The 19951-nt window shown below is 44.5% G+C and overlaps 1 protein-coding gene across 1 annotated transcript in view; it reads right to left on the bottom strand.

Moving 5' to 3' along the window:
- Positions 1-1222, bottom strand: part of GPC4 (glypican 4) — a 109983-nt gene extending 108761 nt beyond the window's left edge. Inside the window, exon 1 of the mRNA XM_079124050.1 lies at positions 478-1222. Within this exon, the coding sequence (XP_078980176.1) occupies positions 478-637 (160 nt within the window). The 5' untranslated portion in view covers positions 638-1222. The remainder of the gene's footprint in view (positions 1-477) is intronic.
- Positions 1223-19951: the final 18729 nt, after the last annotated feature.

Genomic DNA, 19951 nt, shown 5'->3' with positions numbered 1-19951 from the left:
ATCCGTGTCAGCGGTGGAAGAGAGGCGGGGAGAGGGGTTTTAAAAGAACATCAATGAAACAGCAAGTTCCACGTCCTGCGCCCCCCGGCATCTGCAAGCTCCAGGAGGTTCCCCCCACCCCCACCCGGCCTCTCGTCACCCACACAACAAAGCGGGGAGCCAGTCAAGAGTGCAACCCGGAAAAGGCGAGAGCCGGTGACACGCACTTTGAGGGCCAGAGTGGCTTCCCAGGACCGGGAAGACCGCGAGGGGTGTTAGAAGCGGTGCGCGGGAGTGGCACTGGGCAAACCGGCGGCGCCCCTTCACTCGCATTGCCTGGGGGCCGCCGCGCCCGCGAGGCACGTTCTTCGCGGGGCTGGCTCGCTCTCACTTTCTCCCGCCTGCCCATTCCTCCCTCTCCACGACCTGGGTCCCGGTCCCGCGCGGGGACCTGCAGGGGAGGGCGTCCGCGGCCCCTTTCTCAGGGTTCCCACCTACCGTTTATCTCGTGGAGCGGGGCATCGTTCTTGTTGAAGCCCTTGGACACGTAGAGACGTCGCACTTCCGAGCAACTTTTCGACTTGAGCTCGGCAGCCAGCAGCGCGGCGCTAAGCACGGCCAGGGTGCAAAGAAGTGCGGGCAAGCCGAGCCGTGCCATGGTGCGGGCAGGGACGGACACGCTCCCCCACCTTTGGGACTGGATGCGACGGGACGCGAAACGGCGCTGCCGGAGCGGGCCGAGGGGCGCGGAGTCGGTGGCTCCCAGTGGAGCGAGAGAGCAAAGGAGTTGGAGTTGGTGAAGGGAGGAGGTGGAGGAGAGCAGGAGGAGGAGACGCGGGGCGAAAAGTAGAGCTGGGCCTCGCGTCAGGCAACGGTCCCCGGTGCCAGGCTCCCGGCTGGGGGAGAAGGAGGAGGAGGAGGGTGTGAAGACGACGGCGCGCGGCCCAAGGGAGCGGAGGCACTGGCCGGTGACCTCGGGGGCTCCGCGGGGCAGGGAACCAGGCACGCTGACCGGGCGGCGGAGCAGGGACAGGGCGCGGGGAAGGAAGGGAAGGTGGCAGACGCCGCAGGACCGCGGAGGGTGTGGGCAGCGTCGGCTGGCGCTCCCTGAGCGCTGCTCGGGTTGCCCGGCGCTGGTCCGCTCGCCTGGCTCGACTCGGCTCTGCTCACTCTGCCCTCGGCCGCACCGCTGTGCCCTTCTCAGCTCTGCCGCTGATTGACTGGCCGGCTTGCTCAGCGACGCTCGGCAAACTTGGCCAAGCGGGCGGCACTAGGGGGGAGGGGGCGGGCGGCGGGGGGGCCGGAGACAGGCGGGAGCACGCAGGGCCGGGCCGGGAGAAAACCTGGAAGCGGGGTTGGATCCGGAGCGGCCAAATCCACTTCCTAGGGGGCCGCACCGGGCGCGCGGCGCTCCTTCGCGCGACACGCCCCGTCGGACTCCTCCCTCCTCCCCTCCTCCTCGGAGGCGGGGAGCCTGCCCGCCGCCCCCCACCCATAGAGGAAAGGTCAGTTTCTCCCGGCTGAAGGGCCCAAGTTCTGGGGAACCAGGAGGCCTGGGATTTGTCCCCTAAGCCCACTTCTGAGCCATAGGCCTTCTTTGCGCGGCCACCTGACCGGCCTTCCGCCGACCAAAGCCGCGAGGAGCCCTCCTGCCGCGATACCTGGCTCCCCGCTGCCACCCCGCATCCGGGAATGTTCCTAACCGTCCAACTCCCGGGCTGGGCGAGGAAGGCGCCCAGGTTACTCTCATTGTTTCGCGGCTAGCACCAGAGGGTCCTGAAAATGCGAACTGGCCTTAGAGCCTCACCTTACCGCCTCAGACCTGCTTCCCATCAAAAGGGCTCATGAATCTCAGATTTGACCCTGACCCTGGCGGGCATTCTCCACCCTTACCCCACCCCGTGTCACCCTCACCCAGGTCCCGGTTCGGAGAAAAGTCTAATCAAACCTGAAGCAGGAGAAACACTCAACACAGGAAACTCAAGCCTAGGGGACAAAGTCAGGGTTGATTCTAGAAACCTTGGAGACCTTCAGGTCCAACCCCATCTTGTGTATGTAAGGGAACTGCAGCCCCCAGAAAGAAAGCCACTTGCTAATAGCACTTAGGGGAAGTGAGTTCAGAACCCTGGACTCTTGACTGCAGGGTCACAGTGATTAATGGAGCAGAAGACCCCAAATCCTCCTTCCCCCTCAGGGCACTTGAGAGACACTGACAGCCCTCTGGGTTCCAGTCTCCATTTAGCCACCAGAAAACTGGGAATGAGCTAGTCTTCCCACCTTCCGAGCTTTGTCAGATTCCATTAATGAGTGTTTTTGAAGCTCCCAGGGCTCCTTTAATGAAGGGAACTGTGCAGATTGGGAACTTGTCATTACTGTTGTTATTGTTACAATCTGCTTTAAGAGGTTAGGGTGAGAAGTGCCTCAGACACCTCGGGAGTGTGCTGGGAACTGGGCAGATAAAAAGGGCTGGAACTTATTATTTGGCTAGACTCTCAATTCCCATAAAATTACATAGGGTGAAGATATGAACCATCATTACAATTATCACCCTCAGAGGGTTTGTTGAGAAGTCCTCCACTGTTGTTTGTACACCACGTTGACATGGTTGGCTATGAGGAGCTGTAGAAATCAGCTTAGCTGTTGTTATGAATGCCCACTGCAGGCTCCTCTGCATTGTATTAACTCTTGGAGATCATCCGCATAAACAGATTGTGACCTGTCTGTAACTGAGACTTCCAATTTCTGTGGGTTGGCTGAACATTTAATTCTGAAGAGAGCAATTTTTCTAAACACGCAAATTCAACTACCGTCAAATCTCCAGCCATCTTCAAGCTTGGACTTTCAAATAGTCCAGGTTTTCCTTATACTGATAATCATGAGGTCCTCAAGGCATTGCTAGGGCTTAGCCCAGCACTTTTAACTTTTATCAATGCAGTTATTTAAAGATATTTTTCACCAAGGAGAATATGATCTGAGATACAACCAACATTAATAAAATGAAACCCAGTGACTCTAAGAGAAAAATGTTTCTCCTAAACCACAGGGCCAGATTAGAAAGCTGCTTCTCACATCAAGTCCAAGAGGAACTCATTCCTTCCCTCCTTCAGATTTTACTCCTTCTATTCCTCCTAATTTATTATTAACCAAAACTTGAGGCTTTTCCACCAGAAACAGTAACATGTGACTACAAACAGATCTCAACAAGTCTGAACTTTACCATGGGAGCCAGTAACCCCAAGCCCTGTTCAGAGGCGGCTCCCACTTCAAAGCCTCCTTTCATTTAAATACAAACAGGGTGAACAACTGGCAATCAAGGAAACAAATATCTATCATCCAGAAGGGAAGCTGTTCAGGTGGCCCTGGCTCCTTCTCCCTCCCCTCCCTGCCTCCTCAACTCTTCTCTTCCTATGAGGCTTCTCAGTGGAAAGGCACCTACTCCTTATAAATTCTCTGGATCGGAGGCTGAGTTCTGAATGCAAGATTGAATGAGTTCTCAGACCATTATAACCCTTTTAAAGTGCCATTGTAAGGTGGCATTTAGTATAGTCAATGTTGTACAACCACACACCATATCTAGTTTCAGAACATTTTTATTATCCCAAAATGAAACTGTGTACCCTGCAACCCCTGGAAACTACCCATGTGCTTTCTGACTCTATGGATTTGCCTATTCTGGACATTCTGTATACACGGAATCATACAATATGGGACATTTGTGTCTGGCTTCTTTCACTTACCATCATGCCTTCCAAAGTTCACCATGTGGTAGCATGTGCCAGTACAACATTCCTTTTTATGAATGAATACTATTCCATTGCACAAATATATGTCCACCATATAATACCTTACAATTTGTAGTTTTTCCAGGTATACCCATGTAATTCAGAAAACTTGGGTATTTTGGTGGGACTTGGGGTATAACTCAGTGATAGAGCATGTGCTTAGCATACCCTGGTTCAATCCCCAGCACCTTCCCCCCCTCCACAAAAAAATTTGGAGTTTAAAAAAAATAGATATGCAAAGTTATGTGACTTATCTGCAGCCACAGAGCTCTTTTTTTTTTAATTTATTTTTATTGTAAACAAATGGGATACATGTTGTTTCTGTTTGTACATGGAGTAACAGCATACCATTTGCGTAATCATACATTTACATAGAGTAATGATGTTTGAATCATTCTGTTATTTTTTCCTTCCCCCCCACCCCTCCCACCCCTCTTTTCCCTCTATACAGTCCCTCCTTCCTCCATTCTTGCAACCCTCCCACCCCCCATTATGTGTCATCATCCGCTTATCAGTGAGATCATTCATCCTTTGGATTTTTGAGATTGGCTTGTCTCACTTAGCTTGATGTTCTCCAATTTCATCCATTTACCTGCAAATACCATAATTTTATTATTCTTTATAGCTGAGTAATATTCCATTGTATATATATACCACAGTTTCTTTATCCATTCATCAATTGAAGGGCATCTAGGTTGGTTCCACAGTCTGGCTATGGTGAATTGAGCAGCTATGAACATCGATGAGCCACAGAGCTCTTGAGTGACTGAACTAAGACTGAAATCTAAGGTCTCTGACTAAATCCCATGCTATTTTTGGTCAGAAAATACAGTGCTCTACGTTTCACTTAGGGTCAACAGTAGATGCGCAACTTCCCAGATCCTGAAGAAAGTGTCCTTGCTTCATATTAATAAATATGCATCGAGCACATACTACAGCCAGACTGCTCAGTCCTTAGAGGGAGGAAAGACGTATAAGCCAAAAGGAGTTTAAAAGTTCATATACTATATGCAAAGGCTGCTTAGATAAAGGGATTTCTCCTGATGTGGCATGGTGTCGGGGGGTACGTTTACTGGTGGGCAGAGAGAATAAAGAACATAGTTACATACAGCTATCCTTCAAGCCAAGAGAAATAAGAATCAGGTCCTCTCTCTCTCTCAACTTTTGGGGCACTTTTGCTGACCTGTGGGGAAACACCCCGATAGTTACATATGAGCACAGGGATAGATAGTGGCATCCCCTCCTTAGTTAGGATAAATCGTTGGCCTGGCCACACAAGAACATGTGCTTCTCTATCATGGCACAGTTATTGGCACTTTTACCCTCCCTCTTCTAGGAATGCTCTTTCATTCCCCTCTATTCCTCCTTCAAGACTCAGCAGAGATGTTACCTCTTCTGGAAAGCTTTCTTGGAGTCCTACAAGCAGAGCTAGTGGTTCCTGTTTCTAGGCCTTCAAAGCACCGTCTTCACAAAGTGACTACCATACTTAATCCTCAACAGAAACCATACTTTCTTTGAGGATCCCTCCACCCCCAGCCTCCAAGAGCTCCTGTAGCCTCTATTTTTATTTGCATGACTGTTGCCTGAAAGAGTACCAGTTTACCAGATGGGTGCTTTCCCAAAGGAATAAAAATCTATGTTTGTATTTGAAATCTCTGATTTTTAAAACTTAGCAACTACTTCAGAACACAAACTCAGCGTGTCTTCTGCCCAGACTTCATCAACTAACTTTCCTCTGTCGCCCATACCTCACCTTTTCAGGCAACCAAATAAGCTGTATTTTCTGACTACTTGTTCTGTATAAAGGTTGATTCTAGGGCTGGAGATGCTGCTCAGTGGTATAGTGCTTGCCTAGCATGCAGAAGGCTCTGGGTTTAATCCCCAGCAAGGTTTCTATGAAGACTCCAGAAACTTGAAAGACCAAAAGCCTTTGAGGATCTGACAAACTGCTTGGGGTATAGGACCCAGGTTTACCAAAATCTGCAGATATTCAAGTTCCTCATGTAAAATGGCATAGGGGTTGGGAATGTAGCTCAGTGATAGAGTCCTTGCCTAGCATTCGAAAGGCTCTGGGTTCAATCCCCAGTACTATAAAAAAACAGATTTTAAATGTCAGAATATTTATATATAAACTACAGAATCCCCCTTTTCGGGGTGTTATTCTGTTTTCGTTTGGGGCCACCCTGGGGATTGGAACTGAGTGCCTTGTGCATGTTAGGCAAGTCATGCTAGGTAAGTGCCCTATCATTGAGCAATATCCCCAGCCCCCTCCTGTATGCTTTAAATCATCTCGAGATTACTTATAATACCTAATACAATGTAAACGCTATGTAAATAGTCATTACAGTATATTGCTTAGGGAATAATAACAAGAAAAAAGTCTGTACAAGTTTAACACAGTCTTTTTAAAAAATATTTTTGATCTGTGGTTGGTTGAATTCCCGGATGGGGAATGCACAAATATGGAGGGCTGACTGTACCAGTTATTAAAGGATCAGCCACCTCCCAAGAATTGAAGTGTGTAGTCTGTTCCTATCTGCAAATTCCATGATCTCCCTCTGGTATTCTTTCTCTACTTCTGAAGTTTGCCTACTTTTTTCCTCTGCAGAGAGCTCATCTGTGTTTACAGATTTAACCACCAGTTCCAGATCACCATCACTATACTGTCCAATGTGTGCCAGTGTTGTCTATTCCCCCAGAGCCAGAATTGTCCCATTTGTTTTCTCTTCATTAATCACCAGGATATGTTGAATTTTCATGGATCACTTGGATCCATTGAGTCTCCTTTCTGTTCTATGGTCATTAACTCCTCTCAAGAGGTAATTCCATTACCTCTTCTCTGGACTGCAGAGCTAACCACCTAACAGGTCCTCTGGTGTCTAAAACTCTCTTTATCCATCCATCCAGCAATGGTCACAAAATTTTCCAACAGCATCATTTGTAAGTGTCACACAATAATAACCGATATTTATTTAGTACTATGAAGTTTAGGAATTGCTTTCATGTACTATTATCTGCAAAATATTATTCCCCCCAGTTTGGAAGAGAGAGTACATTCCAAAATTTAAATTGAAGCTCTCAAAGTCCCAGTTCAATAACAATCATTTTTCACTATGCCCTAAGCCCAAAACTTGCCCAGTCAGGTCACTGCAGTCTTCTCAACAAAGTGATAAAGTCCCAACATTTCTTCATCCTGGGGTTCTGTTTGAAGGCAAAAAAAAAAAAAAAAAAAAGAAAGCAAGTAAAAGTAAAAGGAAGGAAGAAAGGCAGTGTGACACAGTGAAAAAGACTATGGAGCCAGGCACACTAACAGATAAATCCTGGTTCTGCTACTTATTGTCTGTGTGTCCTTAGATAAGTAACTTACCCTCCCTGAGCCCCTTTTCTCCTGTGTCATGCATACACTGTGAGTATTTTAAAAGAAAATATATGAAAAGCATTCTGGGCTGATGTAGCTGAACAGTAGAGCCCCTTCCTAGCATATGTCAGGCCCTGAGTTCAATCCCCAGCATCACACGGAGAAAAAAGGCATTCCTCTGGGTCTAGTGCTGTCTAATTCATTATTGTGTCCTTGGCACCAGGCATGGAGTAGAAAAAGCATATACCTGAAAGTAATGGGAAAGCATTTAGCACAGTACAGGGTATAAAGCATTCATTCATTTATCCATTCCTCTTTCTTTCATTCAACAAGTGTCTGTTGCTGGGCAAATTGGCACACACTTGTAATCCCAGTGACTCAGGAGGCTGAGGCAGGAGGATTACAAGATGAAGGCCAGCCTAGACAATTTAGTGAGACCCTGTCTCAAAATAAAAAGAAAAGTACCAGGAGTATAGAGAGCCCCTGGGTTCAATCCCCAGTACCATAAAAGAAAAAAGATTTAAAAAAACAATCAAGCAAGTGTTTGTTGAGGGTCGGCACTCTTTTAGGCTTTGGAGATACCCTTATGGTTTTTAACAAAGAAGTGTGTGGGAGGATGGGGGGGCAGGATCAAATATTATAACGATATAGGGAAGATCAGTGGAGTAGGAGATCCCGAGGGAGGGAGAAGGCACAGGAAATGGGAGGAAATGTGGAATGAAGGTAACAAAATCATGTTATGTACATATATAAATATACCATAGGAAATTTCATCTTTATGTATATGTAGAAAGCACCAATCAAAAATAAATAAATAAATGACCAAAAGGAAATTCATTAGAGTAGAAAAAGGACAACAAGGACAGGAAGGAGAAGAGGAAAGGCGGGGAACAGGGACTGAAATGGAGTAAATAAAATTTCAAGCTTGTATGATTTTGTCAGAATGAACCCAACTACTATGTATAAGTATAATGCTCTAATAAAAAAATCAATTCTCTCATGGGGCCTAAAATTAGGCTCAATAAACAGTAGTTGTTATCATTATTATGATTATTATAAATTCTACCTACTTCAGAATTTGCTCAGACCCACCTCTGCCACCACTAAAAAATTCTAGTTGGTATGCTAGTATATTGGTCTAATAATTTTGTATTGGGGTACAAGAATTATATCTTTATTGATCCATAATTAGTATTCAATTATATAGGTTGTAGAACAGAAAGAGATCTGAGTTACTTTTTTATTTGGTACTGGGGATTGAATCCTGGGCACTTAAACACTGAGCCACATCCCCTGCCTTTTTTTACTTTTTGTTTTGGGACAGGGTCTCACTGAGTTGCCGAGGCTAGCCTCAAATTTGCTATCCTCCTGCCTCAGCCTCCTGAGTCGCTGAGGTTACAGGCATGTGCCACTGAACCTAACTTGGATCTGAGTTACTTTCATATAATATGGTCCTCAATACCAAGAAGATATTTCTTATTTTTCCCCCTTTCTTGATGACATAACTGGGGCTCAAAGAGTAACATGACTATCCTCATACAATACCCATATATCTACTGCTATCAATACTTTCTCATGCTTTACAACTGAGGCAAAGTTTGCATGGAGTTCATAACTTTCATAAAAATCACATCTCATATCCATGTTCATAAAAGAACAAAGACCAAAGATGCTATAGGAAGAGAACTGGTTTGTCTTCTTGGCACCTAAGTTTTTATTTATAGTCTGAACTATAGGGGACTTTTTATGGTACTGGGGATTGAACCCAAGGGCACTTAACCAGTTAGCCACATCCCCAGCCCTTTTTTATATTTTATTTAGAGACAGGGTCCTGCTAAGCTGCTTAGGGCCTCACTGAGTTGCTGAGGCCGGCTTTGAACTCATGATCATTCTGCCTTAGCCTCCCAAGCTTCTGGGATTACAGGCATGTGCCACCTCGCCTAACTGGGTCTTTTTATTTTTTATTTAGAGACAGGGTCTCTCTAAGTTGCTTAGGGCCTCACCAAGTTGCTGAGACACCTCTAATTTCCAATCCCCCTGCCTGAATATAGTGAATACTGAACTTTATGAAACCGGCTCCTCTGCCTCAGACTCCCAAGTTGCTGGGATTACAGGCATGTGCCACAGTGCCCAATTAACTTTTATAACTGCTGACAAAAAGTCTACTTTTCAGTGAGTACACTTCTATGTGATGGCAAAATGGTTGCCGTAGATATTCATTATTCTAGCTTATTGCATAGAGTTTGATCTACAACTTTAGAAGTAAAATGTACATTTCAGTGTAATTGGGAGAGAATTTCTTCTCTAATTTGCCCACTGGACATAAATGGTTCATTCATGGAAAGAAAATTGTTTCTTCATATCCTTTTTATTAAATAAAAACACTCGCACTGGGAGTTTGTCACTTAGATTGTGAAGGCACTTCTGGAACACTCATCTGTCCACCATGTTTTATTTCTCTTCCACATCTTACCCAGCTGATGAGAAAATTGCACAGGCAGAAGGCAGGGAACTCAATAACATGGGCAACTGGAATACAAGATCTGGAAGGGACCGTGGCATTCATCTAGTCAATACCCCTCAAACCTGACCTTTCTTTCCTTTTTTGTTCAAAATTTCAAGCCTAGGAAAGGCTGTCAGAGGCCATGCTCAGGGGCCTACTAGAGTAATTGTGGCAGTAATGGTGTTTCCAAACCTGGCTTCTCCTACTTGCCATTTTGTCTGAGAAAAAAGAGCTCGCAGGAATCAGACACATTTTGGCTCAAGATTTCAAAGGACATCAGGTGACCTGTGGTATATATAGCTCATTGCATTTGTGTATGTGCCTATGATGCAGGTGATGAAAATCATGGCCTTGCTCATGCTGGGCAAGTACTCTACCACTGAGCTACACCCCAGCCCACATTACACTTTTAATCTCTATCCTAGACAGGTAACTTTTTTTTTTGGTACTGGGGATTGAACCCAGGGGTGCTCTACCACTGAGCGACATCCTCAGCCCTTTTTGTTTTGCTTATTTTGAAATGGAATCTCACTAAGTTGCTGAGGCTGGCCTTGAACTTGCAATTCTTCTGTCTCAGCCTCCTGAGCCACTGGGATTATAGACGTGGGCCACAGCTTCAGGCCCTAGACAAGTAATTTGGTGTCAACTTCACTCTCCCAAGCCTCCAAGGAGCTGAAGGGCACCCTCCCCCCAACTCTGGCCCTGAACTTTATGAAACCTGCTCCTCTGCATTGAGGATCAGGAAACTGAGCTACAAAAACAAAGCTTAAGTTAGAAAGCAACAGAGTGTTTTTAATGGACATGAGAAAGTTCCTACTGAAGAACCGATTTAATCTGACATGTTTTTGGACTTGAACTTCAAACCTGAGAAGTTGGAATAAATTCCTTCCTTTCTTTTTTCTTCTCTTCTTCTTTTTCTTCTTATTTTTCCATAGCACCATCAACCTCAGCCTTTATGTGAAGAGACAATATGCATTTTTAAGAAGACCCAGCAGGGAGCGGGCATTTTTATTCCAAAGAGATACCACAGATAAAAAGAGTTGGAGAGCGGGTCAGACATAGTTTGACATTTGTCATTTTCTAACCACTGATGGGCAATGTCTGCGGAACTGCTGCTGTTCGTGCAGCTATAACAATACCATATTCAAATGAGCATGGAAACTATGAAACCTGGACAGACATTCTGAGCATGGGGCTGAATCCAGACCGTACACACAGTGCCGGGGGTGGGTAGCTTTTCCCAGGTCTCTCTCTGCTACCATTTGCAAGCTTCCCTCACCCAGGCTGCCATTTGATGATAATTCTAACCGGCATTTTCTTCGTAATTCTGAGTATGTGGTGCCTTATTCCAGCAGGTTTGAGGAAAGAGAGAATTCTTCCACCTCCAAAGAATCCCTGCTTTTCCTCCTTTGACTTCCCAGGCTTAAGGGAAGGAAGTAACTAAAAAATGTGTTCACAAAAATTTCTTTTCATACTCAAATTTCCACTGTTAAACAATCTAGTTTGATTTCTGACTCCTACCTTTATTTCCTTCAGACTGGGAGTTCATATGAGTCTACCTGCCTTTAATAAATATGTACAAATGAAATTTTTTATTGGGTGATATTTGAGTTACTGTGAAGAAAGGAATTCCAGAAAACTTTCTGGGGTTCTAGAAGTATTCTGTATCTTTGATCCAGGTAATGGTTACATGGGTATATACATATATAAAAATTCATGTCTTCAGATTTATGCATGTTACTGTATGTATGGTAAACTGAAATACTAAGTGGGGCAAGTCCAACAAACCATATTATGATTTTTTGAGCAGACAGGCAAGGGGTGGTGTCTACACATGCATATACACATATAATTTATTGATTATGTAATTATAAAATCTGGGGACTTTTCTGTATTTTATGCTAATTATATGTGTCTTTTTAAGGCAGACACAATGGTGAATGCTTATAATCGCAGTTACTCTGGAAGCTGAAATAGGAGGATTACTTGATCTCAGGAGTTTGAAACCAGCCTGGGCATAATGAGTGAGGCTCCATCTCAAAAAATATAATACATATATGTATATAAATGTATATCTGTAAACTATATATATATATGCATATATGTTTGTATGCATATGCATGTATGCATGTGTATATATGTATATATATATAAACATATATATATATATATAAAATTTAGATTCTTTTCATTGTCCTGTTGAAGAAAATTTCACATTTTTCTTACTTCCTTCTTTTTTTTCAGTACTAGAGAATTGAACCCAGGGCATCATACATGCTACAAGTGCCTTACCACTTACCACTAAACTATATTCTCAGCCCTTTTTATTTTGAGACAAGGTCTTTCCCAGTTGCTGAGGCTAGCCTCCAACTTGCCATCCTCCTGCCTCAGCCTCCTAAATCCCTGGGATTATATGAGTATGCCACTGTGCTTGGCTACTTGGTTTTTTTCTTACCTGTCTGATGTTTCCTATCTTTTATTTACATCATATCTCATCTCAAAAAAAAGCCGCCTTCTTTTTTGCATTATCTTCAATTCTTTACCAAGCAGCTACTCTCTAAAGCTGTGGTTCTGGAGCTCTAGGGTGACCTTGGATATGGAAGATGATTTTAATTCAGAGCTGAGTTATCAGGGACTGCTGAGCAAGCTCAGGAACTGGAAGAACTGGAAAAGCAAATGGATTCAAGTCCAGAAGAGAGAACTGAGGGTGAGGAAGAAGTGACTGTAGAGACAAAGGCATCATGGGGGCCGACTGGAAGACATTGCCAGCTACAGGTAGAAATCAGATAAGTATGAACCATGGTGAGAAATCAGAGAGGAACGTCAGGGAAAGACACATAGGAATTCTGTTGAGGGGCCTACCCTTCTTTATAGTGTGGAGAAGCTGGGTGCCTGGCTCTCAGACTGCTAACGGGTGATAAGCTGAGACGGTCATCTCCTTTGAGCTGAATACTGCATGCTGTTGCATTCTCAAGACCCAGTGCTGGTTTGGCTCATTCAGTGTTCCTTTCAGGCTGGTGAAAAGGGAAGCTGCCCAACCCTATAAGCTCTTGGCACCTAAAACTTTTATGCATTGTCTTTTGAGCCCTCCTTATATTTTGTTCAATTTTCGTGACAAGTCCATGAGTAGGTTCTAGAGTCATCCCCATTTTATAGATGAGGAAACTGAGGATGAGACGGTTAAATCACTTGCCCAAAGGCACCCAGATGGCCATTGGCAGAGCCAAGAGTTGTGTCCAGTTCTGATACTAAAGCCTATGCTCTAACCAACATGCTTGCTGTGTAACACTACTTCACCTGTTGCGGGGACACATTCAAAGTCGCCCAGTGGATGCATGGAACTGGCTAGTACCACACACTACACACTCTAGGCAGTTTTGCTGGTTCTGTTTTATTTTTGGTTTTGGTGTGTTTTGTTTTCTTAGTGCTGGGAATGGAACTGGGGGGCTTGTGCATGCTAAGCAAGTGCTCTGCTGCTGAGCTGCATCCCCACCCATACTGTTGTTTCTTATACATAAATACCAAAGTATAATTGATATGTAATGCACAGGAAGAGATTAACAGCTAAGAATAAAATAGAAAAATTATAGCAATATGCTGCCATAAAAATTTTGTGAATGTAGTCTCAATCTCTCAGAATACCTAGTTGTACTATAGTCACCCTTCTTGTGATGATGAGGTGAGTGAGGTGACAGGCATGTAAGCTTAGGTTACTGTTTACCTTCTCCATCTAGCCCCAGGAAGCTATTCTGAGCAACATAATAAAATCTCTCACTCTCCTGCTTCATCTCATCCTGGATGTGAATGATCCCTTTGTCCATGATCCAAGCTGTATTTGATACCAACCTGCCAGTCACTTAGGAGCCATCCAGGTTATCAGATCAATGGTCGCACTATTGTGGTGCTTGTGTTTGTGTAATCAACAGAACTATATCCAATTTAAGACTTATAAATTATTTCCATTTCATATGTCTTTGTATGTGGTGCTGGGCATGGAACCCTGGGCCTCACACATGTTAGGCAAGTGCTCTAACACTGAATGCCATCCCCAATCTGGCTAGCATAATGTTTTTAAGGTTTCCCCATATGGTAACATATGTTAGCACTTTGCTCCTCTTTATGGCTGAATAATATTCCCTTGTATTATATACCACACTATGTTTATCCAGTCATTCATAAATAAACATTTGGACTATTTCTATTTTTTGGTTATTAGAAATAATAGTGCTAAGAACATGAGTGCACATTATTTGTCCAAATACCAATTTTCAGTTCTTTGTTATACTGACTTTTCATTGGATTGTGTGTGGGTATTATAAGAGAAAAATTCCATGCCATTTCCCTCTGTGGGGCACTAGTTGAGTAGTCCATCTGTGACTGACTTTGGAGAAAAACATGATAAGGAGTCATTGGGCTCTGAGTTCAGAATCTTCTGATTGAGTTCAACTCTGTCACTTACCACTTTCTTGTCCCCAATTTTCTCATCTCCAGTATTTGAGCTCCAGAATTCCTTCCAGCTCTGACACTCAATCTTTGCACTAGACGTTGACCTGGCCTTCGAGAAACTTACAATTTTACTGGACAGAGAAGACATGTCCCCCAAGACACAACAGGTGACCCACAGCAGCCAACATGGGTGCCACAGCAGTAATTAGTCTTACAGGTGTTGGCAGAAAGAAGTTTTTTCTGAGTCTACCTTCCCCAGGCAACATGAGGAAGCCTTTTTACATGATTTTCAAATTTCTTACTGTAACAGCTCCTGCTGCCACTAGTAATTTAGACATCTTGGGCACTGCTAAGTCTGTGATATTACCCATAGGGACTGAGGGCAGCTATGAAAACAGAAACGTTATAAAGGTTGAATTGCTGAGCTGTCAGCAATGCCCAATTCTGGCTGCACAAAGTTAGCTCTTTCCTAGGAAATGAGGAGCAGCTGTCTTCCCCCATCTGGAGAATGGCTGCTTCCCTGAACTGAAGGAACAGCAGCCCCAAATGTGACCCCAGCCCACCCCCTTGAAGAAACACTGCCCGACCACCTGCCTTGCAGCCCCTCTGTTCGTTCCATGGAGACACACTGCACCACGACCTGTGCCACAGCCTCTCTGTGCCCCGCCACGTCCCCTCTTTGAATTCCATTTCAACATTACTTGACAATTGGAAGAATGTGCTGGACAACATGCAGCAGGGACCCATTAAAACATTGCTTTGGTAGATACAAAAATATACTCATTTTCACAGATTTAAATACTTCTCAGTTCTCTCCAAAGGGCTGCATGACAGATGGTTTCAAAGCGAGTCACATTTACAAACAGCAGACAAAAATATTATTTAGCAGATTCTCTTAAGAACCTTCCAGAACCAGTCTTTTGCCATGGGTTCTTTTATTTCTAATTTGTGGGGATCCAACTCAAAAGTCTCTCAACTTCCTAGCAACATCTCTGTGTATTTTCTTGGCTTCTAGAATTTGAAAGCTGAAAGCAGTTCTAGAGCTATGGAGTTGGCTCTTGTGTTATTTTAGAAAATGTTGCCTTGGCTGAGCAGAGTGATGCACGCCTATAATTCCGATTACTCGGAGGCTGAGGCAGGAGGATGGCAAGGTTGATGCCACCCTCAGCAATTTAGTGAGACCCTGTATCAAACTAAAAATTAAAAGAGGACTAGGGAGCCAATTCTATAAAAACAAAGGCCGAATGTTTTCCCTGATAAGTGGATGATGATATAAAATGGGGGTGGGGGTGGGGCATGAGAGAAGAATGGAGGAACTTTATATTACATAGAGGGAAATGAGAGGGAGGGGGGTATGAAAAATGGTGGACTGAGACAGACATCATTACCCTGTGTACATGTATGATTACACGAATGGTATGAATCTACATCATGCACGATCATAGAAACAAAATGATGTACCCCATTTGTGTACAATGAATCAAAATGCAGTCTGTATAAAAAAATAATTTAAAAAAGAACTGGGGATGTAGCTCAATGGTAGAGCACCTCTGGGCTCAGTCCCCAGTACCATAGAGTAAGAAAAGAAAATATTACCTTGGTCTGAAAAGTATCATTTAGCCCAACACAAACTCTAAGCCAAAAATCTAGGGGGAGAGGAAGAAAGAAATAAAAATGGAATAAACTGATAAAGGAATTGTCATAGGAGTTATAAATCATGTACACAACCATTTAGTAAATGATGCTTCAATTAAAGTCATCAAAACTAGAACTATCACCTGGACAACTCCCCTGCTATTGAAGTTTTGAAAAAAGGCATATGTCAAGCATGTGTCATGAACAGAAAATAAACCACAGTCCTTACCTGTCCTCTGAGAGCATTCACAGTTGGTGAGAACGTGAACATTAACTCACATGGAAGGTACTGTGAATTAGATAACTGATAGCATATGGTCCTTGTGAACAGAGGAGGGTAAGCTGTAGCCCAGCTGTGGCCCAGCTGTAGGTAAGTCCAGGCAAGGGTAGGTATTCACACCAGAGAGGCCTCAAAGGGGTTGATGAGAGGTTAAGAACATTCCAGATAAACAGATGCCTTAAACAAAGGCCTAAACTGGTAGGAGGATCAAAAATTCAAGGCCAACTTCAGCTACTTAGCAAGAACCTACCCCCCACAAAAAAATTAAAAGAGTTGGGGATAGAGCTCAGTGATAGAGTGCCCCTGGGTTCATCCCCAGTACCAAACAACAACAAAATCCAAACCAAAGGCCTAAATGATAAGGAACAATTGGGGATGCGCAGAGGGAGAAGAGTGGGAGACACTTCAGCTTGAAGAAAGAGTGGAAACAGAGAAGCAAAAGAGCTGAGCCAGCTGGGTACAGTGGTGCATGCCTGTAATCCCAGTGGCTTGGGAAGCTGAGGCAGGAGGATCAGGAGTTCAAAGCCAGCCTCAGCAAAAGCAAGGCCCTGAGCAACTCAGTGAGACCCTGTCTCTAAATCAAATACAAAACAGGGCTGGGGATGTGGCTCAGTGCTTAAGTGCCCATGGGTTCAATCTACAGAACCAAAAAGGAAAAAAAAAAAAAAAATGGAGAGAGAGCGAGCTGAGCCTATGGATCACCAGCATAGAGTCCTATCTGACTGAGAAGGAAAGGATGAAAAGCAATATACCCCCCATCAGGTCATGGACTTGCTCTGCCAATGAAGACTATCTTCTTTCTCTTACTATCAGCCTGATTGTGAAAACCAGCAGCCTTTATACCATCTTTTCACATATGTATGTGGGGCTGGGGATGGAACCCAGGGCCTCGTACATGCTGGGCAAGCACTCTACCACTGAGCTCTGCCCCCAGCCCTATTTACATCATTGTGAACACTTGTATGGAAAGGGAGAAGTGAAAGCCTGAGTGAAACAACAATATATCTGGCCCCATTTCTCATTAATAGCACAACTGTGGCTTGTCAGAGTGAAGCCATCCACAAGGAGTTGCTGCATTTTCATCTTTCCGTTTATTCCTCCCACTCATGTTCTAGAATTTTATTTATAACACTTTTTGGCCTGCTCTTTAAAGTGTGTGTGTGTGCCTCTGTGTGTGTGAGACTAAAAAACTAAAGTACTCTATTGAGCTTTGAGCTTCTGGAAACAGGCCCCATATACATTCCAAGTATTATAATTATGATTCATTATGCATAAGGAGAAGCAATGCAGACAGTGTCCCCTCTTCTGGCTGCACCATCTTGCAGAGCTGCCTCCAGACTCAACTTCCTGTCCTGTCCCGGTGGGTCTGCCTACCCCCTAAGCCATGGAACTTTCTGGAAGCCTGACCCATGTGCTGGTTTGGGCTTCAGAGAGTCCCCAGATCCAATCCCATGCTACCAGGCAGGTCCAGGATGAGACCTCCCAGACAGGTGGCTAAAAGCGTCAAGAGAAGGAGAGGCCACTAAACGTGCTGGGCATCTAGCCAGTGTTGACCCAGACTGCCAGGAAGGAAGCATTTCCCCAGCTCCCATGGAGAGGAGCAGGCTCCTAACCCTCTTTATGGCTTGGAGGTAGTGGCCAAAAATTATGCCTACATTGAGGCCAAGGTGAGCCTGGGCATCTTCCCTGGGACAGGGCTGCCATTTCAGTGCTGACCTGAGTCTGGACAATCCCTTGTCCTTTCATTGGACAAACTCGTGTTTGAATCATAGCTCTGTCATTTTGTACTTATGTGACCTTGGGAAAGTAACTTAATTTTTTGAGCCTTCTGTTTCCTTTGGTGTAAAATGGTAATAAAAATAGTGTCCTTCCTCAAAAGGTGGTTGTGAAGATTGAACGTACCTTGAGCTAGCTGGGCATGGTGGCACATGCCTATAATCACAGTGACTCTGGAGGTTGAGGTAGGGAAATCACAAGTTGGAAGCCAGCTAGTAACTTAGAAAGACCCCTCCTCAAAACAACGTTTTTAAAAAGTGAATAGGAATGTCACTCCGTGGTAGAGCCATCGACTAGCACGTCCAAGGCCCTGGGCTTTATCCCTAGTACCACAAAAATAATTAAAGGTACCTTAAACATGGTCTGTAGATGATTTAAGTATTAGCTTCCTTCATTTGTTTACCCTGATGTGTTATACAAATTTTAAAAAAATGTTCCTGCAGGGCACAGTGGTGTGTGCCTGTATTTCCAGTAACTTGGGAGGTTGAGGCAGGAGCATCACAAATTCAAGGCCAGCCTGGGCAACATAGTGAAACCCTGACTCAAAAATAACCAAGGAAAAGGGCTGTGAAGTAGCTGAGTTGTAGAGTGCTTCTGGGTTTGATCCCCAGTACCAACAAAACAAAAAAGCATTTGAAAAAGCATGATGCGTCTGTCTCAATTTCTGTTGATCTAAACAATTCTTTAAATAAATGTGTCACTGCCTAGGCATTCTGCTGGCATTTTGCTCTAGGGAGATGTAGTTGTGATGGCAGTTGTTCCAGCAGGATCCGACCTGTATATTCAGAACATTTCATGTCTTTAGTGATTTTACTTATGATCCTCTTTAGATTTATTTGCATCAAACTGCAAGTAGGACCCACAACTCTGGGTAAGTTTTCATCACTGCCGTATCAAGTGGAGGAATGAATTCTTGTTTTTGCTGATAAATGTTTTGGGGCCTATAAAAACTAGATAGTCGTAATTGTCTTCATTTAACTTAAAAAGAATTCTTTCCTTTGGATGATGCATAAAGTTGTGTTAAATGAGATACTATGTATGGGTAAAGCGCCTGCCATAGAGGAAGTATTCAATAATAAGCTGCTATTATTACTTCGGTCATTACTCAGAAGCAGGAGGTAAAGGGGAAGACACTCAATCTGAGACTCTTATCTCTCGGGTCCCTGTACAGAAGGCTGAGCTCCGAATGGATATGCACCACATCAAAGGCCTATTTGGTCATCTCAGCCTGGTTGGAAAATTCTCCAATCTGAAGTTATTGAAGTCTCCAGATTTGTCAACTCAATTCTTGAGCCAGAGACCAGAGAGAAAGAGGAGACTGCCCAGTGTAAAGTTCCTAGTGATTGGTGTCACGTGGCGAGGTCCTTCCTCAGGAGACACTAAAGCGGGGGCTCTCCCCTCAAGGAACATAGACTCTCCCCTGGGCTCACTCCCCTCCTGATCAGACTCACTCGGATGTTTCATTTTAAGTGTCCTCCAGAGCTGCCTGGAGATCCTAATTAGGCCTGTAAACCCATTGGCGACAAGGGCCCTGGGCTTTTATTCCTTTTGTTTCGCTCTCCCTCTCACAGCAACTAGAAAGGTACTCAGCACAACCCAAGGCCTCAATAGAAGTTGCTGACTGTCTGACCTTGGGGACTTGATCAGCAGGCTTTGTTAGAAGCCCCAGCTTAAGTTGTGTTAAGTGGCATTCACTGATGACTGTGGCTGGCTGGTACAGACAGAGACAAGGGGACCACAAAGTCCAAGCATGCCAAGGACAGTTCAGTAGGAAAAGCCAGGATGTGAGCAGATGGGGGGTGGGGGAGGTGGCACAGGGGGTGGCTTAGTCATCTCCCTCAATAGATTGGATGTAATTACCTCTACAGCATGTGCCCAGATTACCTTCTGTGAAATTGAGCTTTTGACAGTAAACCGCCTGGTAAAAGTGACAGAAGCCAAAGGGAGTGGGGGTGAGGTGGTTGGGGCCCTATTTTGAACAGCGTGACCTTTGAAGATGCATTTAATGCTGAAAGCATCTTTTGGATGCTCCTGCCACCACCACAGCAAAGACACGAACTCTGTGGGCTTTGACATGATATTTGCTTCTGCGCACTGAAAGATTCATTTCAAAGCAGAGCCTTCTGGTGGATAATAGAAATTCAGGGCAGCCTCATTTGCAGGAGGTGGAGGAGAGCTACCTGGAGGCATGA

Source organism: Sciurus vulgaris (assembly GCF_902686455.1).
Source record: "Sciurus vulgaris genome assembly, chromosome: X".
Classification (NCBI taxonomy): Eukaryota; Metazoa; Chordata; class Mammalia; order Rodentia; family Sciuridae; genus Sciurus; species Sciurus vulgaris.
The sequence above is the reverse complement of the archived record's forward strand: the minus strand, read 5'-3'. Positions and strand labels throughout refer to the sequence as shown.